Source organism: Podarcis raffonei, chromosome 8 (assembly GCF_027172205.1).
Source record: "Podarcis raffonei isolate rPodRaf1 chromosome 8, rPodRaf1.pri, whole genome shotgun sequence".
Classification (NCBI taxonomy): Eukaryota; Metazoa; Chordata; class Lepidosauria; order Squamata; family Lacertidae; genus Podarcis; species Podarcis raffonei.
The window spans coordinates 64758333-64775480 of NC_070609.1; the positions used below are offsets into that span (position 1 = coordinate 64758333).

The 17148-nt window shown below is 46.2% G+C and overlaps 2 protein-coding genes across 4 annotated transcripts in view; both read right to left on the minus strand.

The window, feature by feature from the left end:
• Nucleotides 1–2257, minus strand: part of PLEKHG5 (pleckstrin homology and RhoGEF domain containing G5) — a 107328-nt gene extending 105071 nt beyond the window's left edge. Inside the window, exon 1 of the mRNA XM_053400446.1 lies at nt 1555–2257. Within this exon, the coding sequence (XP_053256421.1) occupies nt 1555–1621 (67 nt within the window). The 5' untranslated portion in view covers nt 1622–2257. The remainder of the gene's footprint in view (nt 1–1554) is intronic.
• Nucleotides 2258–5840: 3583 nt separating this feature from the next.
• On the minus strand, nt 5841–16289 carry NOL9 (nucleolar protein 9). 3 transcript variants are annotated; one of them, XM_053400451.1, is made up of 12 exons: nt 15946–16287; nt 14573–14795; nt 13468–13595; nt 12517–12649; nt 12099–12195; nt 11455–11552; nt 10401–10562; nt 8969–9260; nt 8309–8420; nt 7297–7474; nt 6473–6606; nt 5841–6142 (listed from the first exon to the last, which is right to left on the minus strand). In XM_053400451.1, the coding sequence occupies exons 1-12, from the start codon at nt 16228–16230 to the stop codon at nt 6026–6028; spliced, it is 1959 nt and encodes a 652-aa protein (XP_053256426.1). In that variant the 5' UTR covers nt 16231–16287; the 3' UTR covers nt 5841–6025. The 3 variants fall into 3 exon arrangements, with proteins under 3 accessions (XP_053256426.1, XP_053256425.1, XP_053256427.1); XM_053400450.1 differs by having other exon boundaries at nt 12517–12655; nt 15946–16286; XM_053400452.1 differs by lacking the exons at nt 11455–11552; nt 12099–12195 and having other exon boundaries at nt 12517–12655; nt 15946–16289.
• Between the last annotated feature and the right edge of the window lie 859 nt (nt 16290–17148).

The following is a 17148-nucleotide window of genomic DNA, read 5'->3' on the forward strand; positions in this document are numbered from 1 at the left end:
GCCACAACTGTTGTCACAGGAACACAGGATAAGTAAAGGAGGGACCCATGATAGAGGTGTATAAAATTACCGTATTTTTCGCTCTATAACACGCACCCAACCATAACACGCACGTAGTTTTTAGAGCAGGAAAATCCGTAGGCATGCCACCCGTAGGCATTCCCTCCATAACACGCACAGACATTTCCCCTTACTTTCTAGGAGGAAAAAAGTGAGTGTTATGGTGCAAAAAATACGGTAGATACGAGGTGGGGAAAGTGAACAGTTTTTCTTCCTCTCTAATAATACTAGAACCCAGCAGGGTCATCTGAGGAAGATGAACATTCAGGACAACATGAAGTACCACCGACTTGGATGGCTTTATTAAGGTGATTACACAAATACCTGGCGGATGGGGCTATCAAAGGCTAGTCAAAAAGGCCCTACGCTTCCTCCAGGGCAGGAGGCGGAATACCCGTGAATACCAGCTGCTTGGAATTGCAAGTGAGGAGTCTGCTGTTACACTCAGGCTTGCAGGCTTTCCAGAATCATCTGTTTGGCCACACTGTAAGAGAGGATGGATGACGGACAGCCATCCTTTGGATGGGTCCCAAAGGATATTGCTACAGGTTTAGAGGGGTCAGTGTGTATGATACCCATGGGCCCCTTCCAACCTGTGATCCTGTATAGGTGAGGCTAGAATCTATAAGAGGAAAACAGCCCAACCCGATTCATTGTTAAGGCAATGATTGAGTGCTGCCATTTATACTAGAAAGAGGTTGTTCTGTTGTCATAGAGACAAATGGGGGCAAGCTCCATCACCTAGCTGGAAGTGACATCACTTTGTAAGGTTGAAGAACAAGAGACAAGAGGTTGTGTTTTTTGGCTGTGCTGTAAGCTGGAGATGCAGAGGCATGCCTTGCTCTGTGCTGGACCCAAAGCTGTGACTTGGGGCTACCTTGGGACCCTAATGGGGAAGCAAGATCTGTTTGGGGGTTAATGCTGTGAGCCCCTCCATCCTATGCTCAGGTTGTAGATACGTGCAAATAAAACCATACATCCTAATGACACCAGTCTCTGTTGACCTTCATGTCAAGGAAGCCGAACCCTGGGTAAGCACAGGCACCCCTAGAGTCTCTCACTGCTCCGTTTGGGGTCCGAGAAGCAATATCATCACCTGCAAGGAGCTCAAGACACGTTTAAACTATAACACTGTGCCCCCTTGTGAATGTTAGTGATGTGGCATGCATGGCAGAAGAAAACCCGAACTGGCAGTAAAGAACTCAAGGGGCAACCCTGCTGGATGAGACAAAAGGCCCCATGGAGCCCCACAACCCGTTTCCTGAAGGGGTCACCAAGATATCTCAATAAAACCCACCAGCCAGGCATGAAAGGAAGAGCCTTCCCATTTGCCCGTAGCACTAGTTATTTCAGGTGTAGATTGCTCCTGAACATGGAAGACCCATTCCAGGCTGCAGAGACCTTACAGTCACAAAACACCAGGCTGCAGCTAACTGCCCTGAAGCGGCAGATCTCCCCCCACCCCAAGCCTATTTCATGACTGTTACCACTTACTTGTTCCCAAGCGCAGGTTGAGCCAGGTGCGAGGTGGGGAGCCATACTTGGTCAGGACCGAGTTCATCCCCTTGCCTCTCGCGGAGCCAGAGTCCCAGGGGGAGCAGTGGGTGGGTGGGTTGGCAGATAGCAGTCCACAGAGCAGAAGCAGTCACAGCACCACAAAGCAAAGAGATCAAAACAGAAAGGGACTCAGCGCTGCTCTGCACCCTTCAGGAAGGGAGTGAGAAAGCCCTGGTGCTCGGCAGCCAGACTCCCACTTTCCACTTGGACGGCGAGAGCAAAGTATGCGCCTCTTGGCCTCCTCCACGTTTCTTTCTTTCCAGAGCCGAGAGCCTCCCTTGGGCGTTGTATATTTTACCACCGGCTTCCTAGGGTTGTCCGTTTCATGTGCCTTCGCCGTCTGGATTCCCGCTTCTGGGCCTTCCCCCTTCCTGGCAGGCGGCCACACACCTCCACCCCCACCGAAAATGAACTCGGCAACCAAGCCGTCTCTCCAGCCTTGGCGCCCACCAGGTGGGGGGGGGATAGAACTTCCAAAGCGTTATTCCACGGCTCAGTTTTGCTACTCCTCTGAGCCTGCCCGGTTTATTTTATTGCACTGGGTTTAGCTCTCACTCTCTTACCCACAACCCGCCATGCAAACAAATCAGCCAGCGAAGCAAAGTCCCTTAGAAAAGCTCAAGGCACAGGCCACTGAGCATCAGGCAGGCAGGACCGGTTGCTACAGCAACTAGCTACTCAGAACCAACTAAGGGAAGCACCACCGCACCCCTGATTTCATCTCCCCCATCCCACCCCGGTGCCCGATTATTTCAGATTCAAAGGCTTGTGCAGCTCGTTCCACAGGCAGAGGGGTGCCTGCCTTTTGCCTATGGACATCTGTGCTTCTCTCTCTCTGATAAGATACATTTAAAACTTTGGCTGCCTCAGACCCCGATATTTCATATGTGATTTCCAATCCCCTCCCCACCCGTCTGAAGCACTGCACAGATGGCGTCCATATTTACCCTAGCCACTGTTCAGGGTAGATTGTCAGCCAAAGCTTTTCCTGTGCAGCCAGACTTGGCCATATGGGGAGAATTAAGAACACATTAAGCTAACACTTTAACTCTTTCAGCTGCCAACGGCGTGACGTATGCGGGCCTCAGCCAATGAGAACGCCCCGGGTTGTGAACCCCAACACAAAGCCCTCCCATTTCAAGAAAACAAAAACTGGTAAAGTTCATCTTTTCCCCATAGGTTGCTCTCACACAAAAAGGAATAGTTAAATGGGGACGGAGGAGTGGATTTCCTGTGGTCTCTCTGAATTGCTTAAAAGTGGCTTTAAGGTAGCTGTTTGTAGACTTGAATAGTAAATTCTCCCACCCCAAGGGAGATCTGAGCTGGGACAACTTGTAAATAGAATACATCAGATGCTGTTTCACATAGTACGTATTGAACAGGAAAAGCAGCAATTCCAGGACACTCCGTTACTGATCTTAAGGCAGTACAAAATAATTTCTATCGGCAAAACTTCAAATGGGAGACGGCAGCAGAAAACGGCTGGATTGGAATTCGTCAAGAGGTCCTAAGATATCAACTTGTGAACCAAATCAGGATGAAGGGTTGGAGCCATACTGCCAAGTAGACCTATTGGAATTAATCAATATGGCTAACCTTATGGCTGTTGATTTCAGTGGGTTTACTCCAACTAGAATTTAGCTGGATACAACCCAAAAGGGTGTTTGTTTTTATCACTACACTACATGTGTCAATTAGCTTATCAATCACCAGGGTTTCTCTGCTGTCACCAGGGATGAAGGGAAAATTGCACTTTAATGAGAAACTGCTGAATTTGCACCATGAAAGCTGCACTTCTCCAAATTTTTTAGCTTGCAGTTTTCCAAACAATATGAACAAAAATGCATATATCTGAGGGGGAAAATGTATGTTTTAAAAAGCATATACTAGTGAAAATAACATTCACAAATGATATCAGGGAAACAGCTTGCAAAAGTGTGCATTTAGTCAAAACCGCAAACAAAAATGAATTTACTAGAAGAAATCTGCACTAAAATGCTGATGAATTTTCATGAAGATCTTTAAAAATAATAATAAAAAAAATCTGCTGAAGAAATGTGGGAAAGTGAATTTAACACTGGGGGGGGGGGATGAGAAACTTTCAACAGAAATTGACGTTTATGCCCATCATCAATGTAATTTGCTTTTATCACTGACTTGTTTCACATTTGGTTCCTCTCTGACTTCACTTCCTTCCATTCCCCCACCTGCCCATATGCTACACATATGTCTTTCAATTTAGGCATCTGATGAAGCACACCCTGTTGCATGAAAGCTTGAGCCATGATAGATCAGTGCTCAAAACCAAAGATCAGTGCTAGAAACCATTGTTCTAGGCGCATTTTGCGACAGGGAATTTCATTAGTGCAAGTAGTTTCTGAGTTCTGGGTGCAGTATTGTACCTAAGATTTCAGATTAAAACAGCAGAGCAGAAGGAAAGGAGGAGCTCTTTCTACCTCTCCACTTCTAGCTACTCTCTGAAGACTGGGGAAGAGACCCTTTTAAGAAAATTAGAGAGGTGGGCAGGGGAAGGACTAGACCATATGAAAAATGAACATATTTTAGCTGCAGTTCATTCATTTTCAGCCTTGCATTCTTGTTATATAAAAAAAAGTGGGCCTAGACATTCTGCTGCTGCACCTGTAACCTAGGCTAGTTTAAGGTGACATTTAGCTCCTAACTTTCATATCTCTGTTTCTAACACTGTAATAGATTTATCGGTACCTAAGTTTCAACAAGACTCTTTGTTTCACATAATATGGGATCCAGAATCAGTGCTTTCCAGAGGGTTTGTTTTGAAGACTAGCAGATTTATTGTAGCCTAAGCTTTCACGGATTAGAGCCCATGTTATCAGAGGAATGAAGATGCTCTAGTCAAAAGTGGATGACAACATAAATTTAATAAATAATAATGCTGCTATTGAGTCCTCTGCATCCTACTATCGTTGGTCTTTGGCTAATGCAACATCTAAAAACTGTAAGTTCCTCATCCCTATCTAAAAGGTATACAGTGGTACCTCAGGTTAAGAACTTAATTTGTTCTGGACGTCTGTTCTTAACCTGAAACTGTTCTTAACCTGAAGCACCACTTTAGCTAATGGGGCCTCCCACTGCCGCTGCACTGCCACCATGCGATTTCTGTTCTCATCCTGAAGCAAAGTTCTTAACCTGAGGTAATATTTCTGGGTTACCAGAGTCCGTAACCTGAAGCGTCTGTAACCTGAAGCGTCTGTAACCCGAGGTACCACTGTACACTAAGATGACTGAATCCAGCTGTGCACTGATGCCTGTTCACACAAAGGCCAACTTCTTGGACCAAAATCTAGGATTTCAAAACTGCAAGTTCAAGAACCAAAGGACTTTAGATAAGTCGATAAGGCAGCTTGAGCAACATGATCTCAACCACATCTTGTCTGCAGCTAGCTCCTTAAAACCATTAGATTAAAATCAAAGTAGCTTGTGTGAGGCATAGTTCCCTGGCCCAAAGGATGAGAATGGAAATGAGACTGAATTGCTAGATCTTAAGAGAAAAAACAGAGACTATGATGTACTACAAGTCTCAATGGCTCTAGCCAGCATGGCTGTGCTGGCTGGGGCTGATGGGAATTGTAGTCCAAAACAACCAAAGGAGCCCAGGTAGGCAAAGGATGTTACATAGCCTGAGAAAAACCAAGCCGACTCAGCAGTAGATCCCTTTCCTGCAGTGCAGCTTTGGATCAATGAGGTCTCTGGCCTGGGCCAAGCATTGTTTCAATGAAAATAGCTTGGCTCCCTTGAATCTTCTCCAAATACAATAAGGGACTCAAAAGCAGCAGCAGCAGCTACAGCATCTTCAGGAAGCCAGCTGGCCTGTGCCAAGAGTCCTCTCAGCACGGAGCTGTTTGGTAAAAGGCTGTTAAGGCTGCACCCAGAACATTCAAGCTCACTGCACTGCAAGAGCGACAGAGCTCCCTCTGCAGGCAGCAACTGCAGCCTGGTAATTTCTTGTTTGAAACCAGATATTCACCACCACCACATCTTTGGTAGCCTAAACCAAATTTCACAGAGAAGAGAGGAACAGTAAATACCAAATTGCTGCAGACTCTTGAAAACTGAAACACATGCCAGCACATGACAACCAGAGTGATGGAACAGAAAAGAAGCATCATTTCACCCACACTCAGAAGGGCCACTGTTTGGTGAATCCTGCACCAAGGACCTCAAAGAATGTGGCATAAAGGCAGTTTATATCAAAAGTTTAATTTTTTAGGATGCAAAGAAAACACACAAATGAATAAAACATGACAGTGGATCAGCATGACACTCTCAGCTGTGAAAATTGTAACTGGTCTCCTGTGGAAGGTCCCCTGAGAACATGCTATGTCTCCTGAGCTGATCAGTTCCTGCAGAGGAGGATTTAGATTGGAGCTCATGGCTGCGTATGTTCTCTCCTCTTAAGATGCTTTTTCAATTTCAATTTCCCAGCACCTGAAATGTCATAGTTATACTCCGACGTGACATAGGGTATGTCCCCTTCAATCCCCACCTGACAAAGAAAAGACAGTGTTATAGGACACCTTGTGTCTGTCACACACACACACACACACACACACACACACACACACACACGTGGCAAATGCCAAAAGACTCATTGGGTTTAAAAAACAAAACACCAGACATATCTATCACTCTAAGGTTTTAAGGCCAATAGGACACTAGGAGCAAAGTGAGCATTAGCCAGTATGAATTTGTGAACCGTGGAAAGAAATGGGGGGAGGGTGAGAAACTGTTTTCTCCCTCTGAATATTAAAACTCAGATTCTCCAATAGCTCTGGCTGGCAGTAGGTTCAGGATAGATAGAAGGAAGAGTCCTTACTTGGTTCAGGAAGATGCAATTAGGAATAGGGATACTTCCAATAAGTAAGCAATTCACAAATCGCAAGTTCTGTGGCGCTACTGGCGTCAGAATGTGGTACAGCTTCTTGTCTCTGTCCACGCCTCGGACAATTCCTGTAGAAAGGGGCATATGAAGAACAAGCCTTGAGTATTCTGGAACCACTTAGCAGGCTGGCACAACTAAGGTTACCTCTGGACGTTTTAGCAACATTCTGCAAAAATCTAGACACCTACTTCAGGGCTAAAGAGAACTCATGACTTGGTTTTTAATCACAATATTTTAGTTCATATTTATCTGCTGCTGCTTTGGTTTTTCTTTTCTTTTTTTTACCAGTGTTTATTTTAATTACATACTGTAATTATTATTTTTAATCTAAATAGTGCAAATTGCCCTCAGAAAGGTCAAGATATAATTTCACTGGAATAAATATTTGGAGCACTTTGGGGGCAGAGCACATGAGCCAGATAGTGGTAGCCAACCCACAGAGCTTAGCAAGAGGGGATGCTGCTTCTTACAAGCGAAAGTGGGGGGGGGGGGGTGTGATTTGTTTGTGTAGTCCTGCATCACCTGCCCTGGCTAGACAAGGTCCTCCCTCTCAAGGGGAAGGGGAAGCTGGGTGGGAAGTATACATTTTGGCTATCTACCAAGGTCAACCGAAGCCGTGGATTGCTGCCCCTTTTGATTCTGAACAGTTCCCAGTGGAAAGGGCACTCCCACTATCATGGACTGTTTTCATTTTACAAAAGACTAAGGATTTAGGGTGGGGCAGGAAGAGAGGGGTGCTACAAATGCAAGACACTTACCAAAGCCCAGGCAGTTGCAAATAGGGGTGTGCGTCAACAAGACCGGCCCATCTGCGTTACACGGCACCTGATCTGGCACTTGGCAGAGGCCAACCCAGCTGGCATTGACAGAATACAAGATGTGGGCAGGAGCAACGTCTGTGTGTATGACTCTGAGGGCGACTGCATTGAAAGGTACCTGGAAAACAAAAAGCAAGAGCGTAAACTCAACCAGCAATTTGCTTTGTTTCAGTTATACAAATTCTGTGGGCTACATCTGCTAATGACCGCTTGGCATCACCAGCCAGAAATGGAATTCCTGTTTATTTTTACAGAAGAATACCTCTGGATGCCATATCCTGGGGACAATCTACTGGGGATACTTGAGGGAGGAGGGGGCAGAGCTCTGCGACAAAGTATATACTCTGCACATGCAAGATACTTCACATCTTCAAAGTTCAAAAGGGTGTCAGGAAGCCAGGCTGGGGAAATGCTTCTGCTTGAGACCTTGGAGAGCTGCTGCCTGCCAGAGAAAACAATGCCAGGCTGGATGGACTGAAAGCAGCCTGGGCTGAAAGAGCAGGACAGAGAGAATCCTCTGAAGGTCTTTAGGGTAACACTGAGGTCCAGCTCCGAGGGCCTTCTGGTGGTTCCCTCACTGCGAGAGGCCAAGTTACAGGGAACCAGGCAGAGGGCCTTTTCGGTAGTGGCGCCCGCCCTGTGGAACGCCCTCCCATCAGATGTCAAAGCGATAAACATCTACCTGACATTCAGAAGACATCTTCAGGGAAGTTTTTAATATGTGACATTTTAGTGTATTTTTCATCTTTGTTGGAAGCCGCCCAGAGTGGCTGGGGAAACCCAGCCAGATGGGCGGGGTACAAATAATTAATAATAATTATTATTATTATTATTATTATTATTATTATTATTATTATTATTATTCCCAAGCGGTAACTGCATCTTGGCTGCTTACACAAAGCCTCTGTAACGACAATACTAACACAAAGCTCTGCTGCGTAGGCACATTTACCTGATAGGGTATCAGGCTGTGTAAAGGAAACACAGATTCCACGCTTGGGGGCTGCAGCTGACCCAAGTACGCCAAGATTGCCATGTCTCGTAGGACACTGCTGTGGGTGCGTCTAGAGGAGCAAAATGAGAAATAAATCAGAGACTGGTAGAGAGGCACACTCTCTGGCCAGCCTTATGAGGGGGAAGGAGGGGAGGGACATGGGACTGAAGGTGAGAACAACAGCGCAAAGGAGGGCTGCAGAATAGAAAAGAGAAGTGGCCACAGAAATGGGGTTGGGAAGGTGAAAAGAGGGTTTAGTTGTTCCAGGAAGTTAATATGGTGGGGGTTGACAAGCGGAGGAAGAAGGGAGGCAGAGCCCCCCCTCCCCGCTAGTGTCACACACACACAAAAATAGTATTTAAAATGTCACAATACTCTTTTGCTGTTATTGCAAGTACACTATTAGCCAACAGTTTGCTAGTGACCTGCTTGTAATATACATTACAAGAGAGACAGGAAGGGATGCAGAAAGAGTGGGTCAAGGACTCCCAAAGGCAAGCAGAGGCGCCAGCGAAGTGAGGCTAGCTCGTCATGGAAAGGCCTTAAGGTATCACCTTACCCTGTCCTGCTCTCCACCCCACCCACCCCTGTCCCCACATGCCATTGCATGGCACTTACCCAGTGCCAGCGTTCCCTGCTCCTGGGAACTCTGGCTGGACACACAGCAACTGATGGCCAGGATGTGGAGGGTGGAAGCCTGCTTGGGCCAAGCCCTGCTGCCCTGAATCCTCCATCCCGTTCAGGCTCTTGCGCCGGAGGAGTGCTTTGCCTCTTGTGTGCAGGCCAGCAGTGCAATGGATATACTCTGGGGATAGCTGAGGCATGTCCCTGAAGTCTTCTGCACTGATCTGAACGATGTGACTAGGCGCCAGCAGCCGAATTATGTCAATCAAAAGGAGCAATCCGGCACCTTTGAACCAGGAGACAAAACAAGAGCATGTTTGAACAGTGCAGGAATGTGGGAATTCAATGAAAAGGATGGAACACATGTTATAGGGTGCAAAGGGAAGCTGCTGCATCAAGCGAGAGCGCATCATTTCAGGCCTCTGTAGCTGCTGAGCCGAAGGGAGAAAGAGAAAAAGTTTTTGCAGGGCACCCAAGTCCACCTGATTCAAACACTTTGGCAATTTCAGCAGGCTTTGCCTCCATAGTCACAATTTTTATGGCCATTAAAAGAGAGAAACTTGGGTCCTTCTTAAAGAAATGCACACACATCCTGCACTCTCATAGCTCAAGGCATGGGTTCCCTGCATAGCTCCTTCTTCCCAACTTTCAGTACCTTGTGTCTTCCACCTGCCATTCCTCACTTTTGAAACGTATCTGACATTCTTATGGAATCTGAAGCTTAGAACCAGAATTACATGAATATACTTGACTGATATAAAGAGAAAAACATATCAGTTGGCCAGGGCCAACCTCATATTCCCTCTCTGCCAGTCAGTTTCGGTACTGCAATTCTAAACAAGCACAGACAATGCTGACTTTGCAAACAAAAACAGAAATACCAAACTGAGAATAGATTCCAGAAGACAAGGGATATTGTATTAAAGCAACTGAAGACTTTCCTTCCCCACCCTCCGCTGTGCACTTTGTTGAGATCTTTACGGAAGGGCAGGTGCCAGCTTCCCTTCAAGCACAGTTCTAGCCTTACTGGGTTGCAATTGCTGCCTCTGCATCCATGTTCCAAATCTGGTGAAGTCCCCAGAGCCAGAAGCTGGGGGTTTGGGAGGCGCACAGAGTCAAGGGTTCTATGCAGAGTAGACGCATTGAAATTAATGGGTCAAAGTTAGCCATGTCTGCTAATTTCAATGGGTCTACTCTAAATAGCAATAACATTGGCTACCAGTACCCTGCACAGCTTAGGGTTCTAGAAGCAGAATAAGCAAGAGATATGTCAACTGAAAAGGCCAGGTAAGAAAGAGTTTGAGAGATGGGCCTCAGTGACAGTCCCCATATCCCCACCTTCCTCGCCTTGGGCCAACACAGGATCTCAAACTTGCGCCCAGTTGACCCCATGGCAGAAAAAGTCACATGCTCCCCACAGCCTTACCTTTCACCCATCCCATGGTGTTGATGACCAGAGGAACATCTCTCTCATAGGCAGTGAACACGTATTTCAGCGTGTCAATGTATCTTTCAGTGTCCTGCTCACAACTGGTTGCCCCAAAGTAAACCATTTTGCGCGGTGTACGCTGGTGAGTGAACGGTGGACCTAAAAGGGGAGAAGAAATTGACAGAACTGCACATATTCAAAAGAGCTGCAACAGCACTTTATCCACCCAACGGGGTGGTGGGGGTGCAGAAAGTAATTGACCTTTCTCCCTAGACTCAACCTCTAACGGGAAAGTAGGTCATTGCTCCAGTTTGGTTTTGATCCCTTTGGAAAGGCTGGTGCTCCAAGAAGAGCTCCACTCACACCAGGAAGTAAATTCTGTGTGGGGCTTTCTTTGTGCTTCATCCAAAAACTGATGTTAGCACAGAATGCTGCAGCATGGTTTCTGATGGGAGTGAGACCCTGTCAGCATAAAACAGCACGTAACAAATCAGAGATCTACCTTGGTTGTCAATCTGCTCCAGGGCCAAATTCAAGGAATTATTATTACTATTACAAAGTCCTGAAGGTTGGGACCAGTTTACTTGCAGGATCAATTTACCCCACGTATATGCCCAGTCAGCCACTTCAATCTGCAGATCTGACACTGTTGCAAGTGCCAAATAATGCTCATTCTGCACTTGTAAGAAACTGATCTTCTGGCAGCACCTACACTCTGTAACTCCCTGCCTATTGACATCAGGCAGGCACCTTCACTGCACTCTTTTTGGCGCCTGCTAAAAATTTTTTTGTTAAGGCCAGCCTACTCAGGTACATAGTAGGTTGACATGCATTTTATTTACTTTTAGCTACTGTTGATTTTAATCACCACTGGTATAATTTACAATACCTGTCTTCAATGATAACTGTAATATTTTGTTTTATATTTTTGTAAGCCACTTAGAGGTTTTCTTACAGTCATTCATTGTTAAATAAATAAAACAAATAAAGCCACTCAGAACAGGCGTCCAGACATTTCAAATCACTCTGAAAATGCCTCCAAAGCACATACCCAGAAGCGGCTCTGTTACGTTAATTAGGGAAACGCACCCAGGAGGCGTGAACTCTGGCTGCCCCAGATCACAGTCCAAGAATTCAATGCAGGGAAGGCTACAATTAAGAAGATGAAATGATATAAATGTTAACAGAATGCCTTTGACTGCCATCACTGGAAAACCCAGCCTGAAGCTAAAGCAAAAATTTGAATATTCTGATCAGCAGCCCCCCACCCACCTGCTCTTGTCAGCAACCAGGATGGTTATAAGAACATCAGAAGAGCTGAGCTGGATCAGAATGGCCCATCTAATCCTGCATCCTTCTCTCACTGTGGCCAGCCAGATGCCTGTGGCAAACCAGAATGCAGGACCAAGGGAGGGTACTCTCCCCTCTTGTGGTTTCCAGAAGCTAGTATTAAGAAGCATTGCAAAATCTAAGAGATACATGCTTATAAGTGCTAGGCCTTCAAGGCTAGAGACTGCTTTGGCAAAAGGAACAAAGGCAGGATAGCCAGACAAGGATGAGAGAGCTGACAGCCCACGATGGGGAGGAGATAAAATAGCACCCGCCACCCCTGACCCAAGGAAAATAGGAAACGAGTTGGGAGAAAGAAGCTCTCTTATTGCAAACAGCCATAGCAGCCTTCACCAGAGAACTCACCTGTTGAGCAAAATATTAATCAGGTATCTGTTAAAAGTTGACTTGCCAACACTTTTGGGGCCACAAACCAAGACTATAGGGCAACCTTCATCCTCATCTGAAACACAAACACAGTATCTGAACATAATTGCCCCAGTGAAGTTACAATCTCAAATGATTATTCGAGAATAAGAACTTACACACGCAACTGGCACAGCTACATGTAATCTCACAGGAGGTTAACATGACCAACAGCAGAAACAGATTCTCCCTCCAAGCTCAGAATCAGAGAATACAGCTTGGCCCAGTTCTTTCTCTGTGGGCAAAGGAGGGCCCCATTGGCTTCATTTTTATTTAACAAGTCTTCAGATACAAGCACTGCTCCATTTAGGTTACAGCTGCACTTCACCCTTGCTCACGTTAGCTTTAAGCTACTCACCTTGGCATGCTTGGACTAACTCTTCAACTGCTGACAATGTGCTTTGCGACATCACCAGGCCATTCCTGGGGTCTTGCTTCCCAGCACCAACAGATGCAAGCACTGTATCCTCTGGAGTGAAACTGGGAGCCTTCTGTCTCTAGGAATGAGAAGGCATTTGTCTGAAGGTGGTTTTATCCATTAAGAAAAAGGGGGGAGCAGGCTAGACTGTATGTCTATTAGCAGGTATTAAGAACCCCCAACTTCAGAGACAGCATCCCTCTGAATACTAACAGCTAGGGAATAGCAGGTTCAAGGGGCATTTGGCTTCATAACTAGTTTGTGGGCTTCACAGAGGCATCTGAGAGGCTCCTGTGGAGAGCAGGATGCTGGATCAGATGGACTTTTGGATGAATCCAGCAGGGCTCTTAATGTTCATTGCAAATTGGCCTTAGCTAGCAAGTATTTGGCTAAGTGACAAACACCCAAAAAGCGGATATATCCACTGGAGTTCAGGCCTAAGTGTAGGATAAATTAAAAGGCCCCAAATCCAAGAAACATTAACACAAAGGAAGCCTTGATTGCCCAGCAGAGCAGCTTCATCCCCACAAGAGGCCTAAAAGGATACCCAAGACCCAGGACCAATGCAGCTCAATTGAAATCCATGTAATTAGCCCAAACAGAAATTTGATATAGGCCACATAGTCAGCATTTTTCATTAGCGGGTGTCTTCAGACTTCAGGTGTGAATGCTCAAACTGTAAAGAAGGGCATGTTCTCACATGCATCACACCCCCACCAAGTCCTTGACCTTCCCTTGTATCTTGCTTTATCAGGGTCTCCCATCACACAGAGGGTTCTACTCAAATTCAAGAGGATTAAGTAGAGGCCCTGCTTATGGGGACTGAACACATGACACCAGGTCTTACAGTGTATCCTGGCCATCCTCAATCAGTTCTGCGAAGGAACTCACCTTTGCTTTGAATATGTGGGAGAAATTTGAGTAGCTGTGAATGAACCTAGTCGCTGGAGTATCCAGACGCTCCAACAAAATCATGGAACACTGAGGAATGAAGTCTTTCATCAGTTTGCATCTTGCATCTGGAAAGACAAAGGATGAAACCACAAATGAGACAGTAAGCCTCCTGCTTGGCCCTCATAAAGCTTCAAGGCCATTGTGATAAGGACAGAAAACCATAATAATTGCAGTGGTTCTGAAGGGCTTCCAGTGGAGCCTGCCTCAGTCTTGGAAGTCTTCACATTTGCACATGAGCTTTTTCTACAGAGCACAGGGAAGCAAAGCATACACACACAGAGCTATTCTCACAATAAGGCAGCTACCCAACTGTGGCTTACTCAATCTTGTTCTCTGTTCTTACTATTCAACAGGTTCGGACATTAGCAGCCTGGGTTTGGCTTTTATTGGCAACAGGCCCCAAGCTCTGGAACCTTCTTCCAGAAGAAGTTAGGGAAGCACAAACACAGCTGTTTTTGTTGTTGTTTTTTGAGAAGTCTGCATGTTTTCAATTAGGACTTAAATTTTCTGTGGCTGCTTTGTCTAAAATGTGTATTTATCGTGATTTATAAACGGCTCGTTTTTGTGTACATGTTGCATTTCTTTTAGTGTAAAATACTAAACACAGCTTGTGAAAAAGCAATATAAAATATTTCAGGAAACGAACAAAACCACCCTGTGAACAGCGTTAGGCTGAAAGGGAGAGCTGCTGGATGTGAATTTTTATTATTTTATTTATATGTATCCAGGGTTTTCCCCTAACCAGACTGCAACAAAGAACAGCAAAATGACCTGTCTGTGGCAAAGGGCCACAGGTCAAAATCATACCCATCAAAGATATCTATTCTGCACACAGAAAATCCAAAAGAATTTCAAGGGATGCGCATGGGTATATATAAACACACACTAGACAGCCTGTCCACAAAAGCCTTTTTTAACAATCTGATCCCCGAGAGTCAGAGCTCTGTGTGAGCACAAAGCACATCATATTCTTCTTCAAACATCCAAGGTCACCCTCTCACAGGAACAACAAGTTCAGGGCCCACCCTCCATTCCAACTTACCTCGGGGCACAAGGTGTGCTCGGAGGATGGACTTTGCCTCTGCTTTCATTTCCTTCCCAGATTTTTCTGGCTCCTTATAAGCCACAGCTTCAATGGTGAGAGCACAGTGGGAGTAGGGGGAGAAGAGGTGATACGGGGGCTGATCTGGAACGATGTTGAACCCAAACACCCGTACAGAGCCATACAGGCATGTCAGGGAACACTTGCCAGTGAATGTCAGCGCCTGACAGGTAGAAAATAACTACTGTAAATAAGCAAACTAATATGTAAATGCTGGCTGCCCCTTTTAACATTACCCAGAGAAGTTGTCCTAGACTGTTTTTAATATTACATTTTAATGGTGTAACCCACTCTGGGGTCTCAGGGTGAATTATATCATAATCATTTGCTGGATACTGGTCCTCCAAGTACTGTTGGACTTCCATCATTGGCCAGCTGATGGGAACAGCTGAAGGGCCACAGAGGATGTTCTAGGAACATTAGAAACTGCCTTATTCCAAGTCAGACCATTGGTCCAGCTAGATTATTACTGTCTGCAATTACAAAACTCTGCAAGGTTTCTGACAAGGAGTCTCGTTCAGCCCTATCTGGAGATGCCACCTGGGACTGAAGCAAGGACCTTCTGCACGAAAAGCAGATAATCTACCACTGAGCTACAATCCTTCTGCTAAAATCAGAGTTAGATTCTACAGTATTCCGCATGGTTCTGAATATAGGCCTGACTGAAATATGAAGCTGACTTATAATGACTCAGTCCATTGGTCCATCTAGCTCCAAATTATCTATTCTACACAATGACTTTTCAAGGCTTGAGATAGGAGCCCTTCTGCAGGCAAGACAGATACTCTACCACTACAGCCCTTCCATATCTACCTGCCCACTTCCCCCTGCCCCTTCTGCTACCTAGTCACACCCCCACAAAGACACATCCTTCCTTGTACAGTAAGCCCGCAACTTATGCGCATTTAATGTGTGCACATTCAGAATTTTTTTATTAAAAAGTTTAAAAGGGGGAAGAAGGGGGCAGGGTTCTAGGACAAATGACTTTGGCAATCCCACCCACCATGGAACCAAATGGATTTCGATCAGAGGTGATTTAGAATTTAGATGCAAACTCCGTGTAAGTTGCTGGCCTATACCGTACAGCTATTCCACCCAATGGAGAACCCATGAGTTGGAGTCCATTCTCTGTATTTGCATAACCACGCCTCTTGCGTTTCCTGGCCACGCCCTTTCCCTGAGCGGCACCTCAGCTAGCCCATGCCCCTTCTACTCCCAAGCCACGCCCTTCCCTTATTTGGTAACGTCTCCAACGGCGGAGGGGGACCCGCGCGCGTCCTGAATTTGCATAGCCACGCCCTCTCCGAGCTCACCTGCCCCTGAGGCAGGAGAAGAAAGGCTCTGCCTTCCTTGGCCTCGACGGCCGTCAGCATCTCTCCCTCAGCCGAGGCTCCTTCGTTCCTTGGCGGCGGTTGCGATGGCCGCGCGGAGAGGAGGCCGCGGGCGAAATCGCGGGCGTAGCGCTGCAGGGCGTCGGGCCCCCCGCGGGCCTTCTTCTCCGGCGGAGCAGGCAGAGACTGCAGAGCCGCTTTTCGCCGCCGGCGCCGGCTTCTCTGCCGCCGGAGGAGGCTGGCCGGGTTCAGGCGGCGATTCGCCATCCCCACACCTCGCCTCGGCGGCGGCCCGCGTTTCCAAAACGACCGCTAGCGCGCATGCGCGTCCTTTCGCGAGCCGGGAAACGACGATAGAGACAGGAACGGGTAGAGCGGCTTCGTGTTTCGGAACGTCGTGACGTCATATGGTTGCCTAGCCGATATAAGAAGGAGCACCGGAAATTATAGGAGCCCTTCAATTGGATTTCGGGGCAATAGACTTTTATGTTTGAGGTTGGAATTGAAAGGTAGCTAGGCAAATCGTGGGAGACGTTGTAAGGTTTTCCCTCAGCTGTGTTTTGTTTTGTTTAAATGTATTTCCCGCCTTTACACAAACGGGCTCGAGGCGGCTAACAGTAGAAACGCGAAAGCGTAATAAAATACGTAATAAAAGCAGAACACAATAAAATAAACGAAGGCAAGCTAAACAAATGGCCACATAGAATTGTAGAGTTGGGAGGGACACCCAAGGGTCATCTAGTCCAACCTCATTGCAATTTAATAGTAATAATAATAATTTTTATTTATACCCTGCCCTCCCCAGCCAAGGCCGGCCTCAGGGCGGCTAACAAGCAATAATAAAAACAAGTTGAATGAATAGAACTTAAAAACAAGATTAAAATATTGAAACATTAAAATATTAAAATGCAGCCTCATCACAGGAGGAGAAAGGAAAAAGAAAAAAGTAAGTTGGATCTAAGAAATAATAATGGGATTACCCTTTGAATTCGCCACAAATTTTACAGGGAACAACCAGCTACCATCAAAGCACAGATCAGATCTGTATCCAATGACTGAAGTCTAAATAGTCCCAGACTGGTACTTTTTGGCACTGCCACTTGCCACTTTTTAGCACTGCCTCGATATGGACCACGATTTATGAGACTTCTGGTCAGCGCCAGCGACGAATGGCGGATTCCCTCT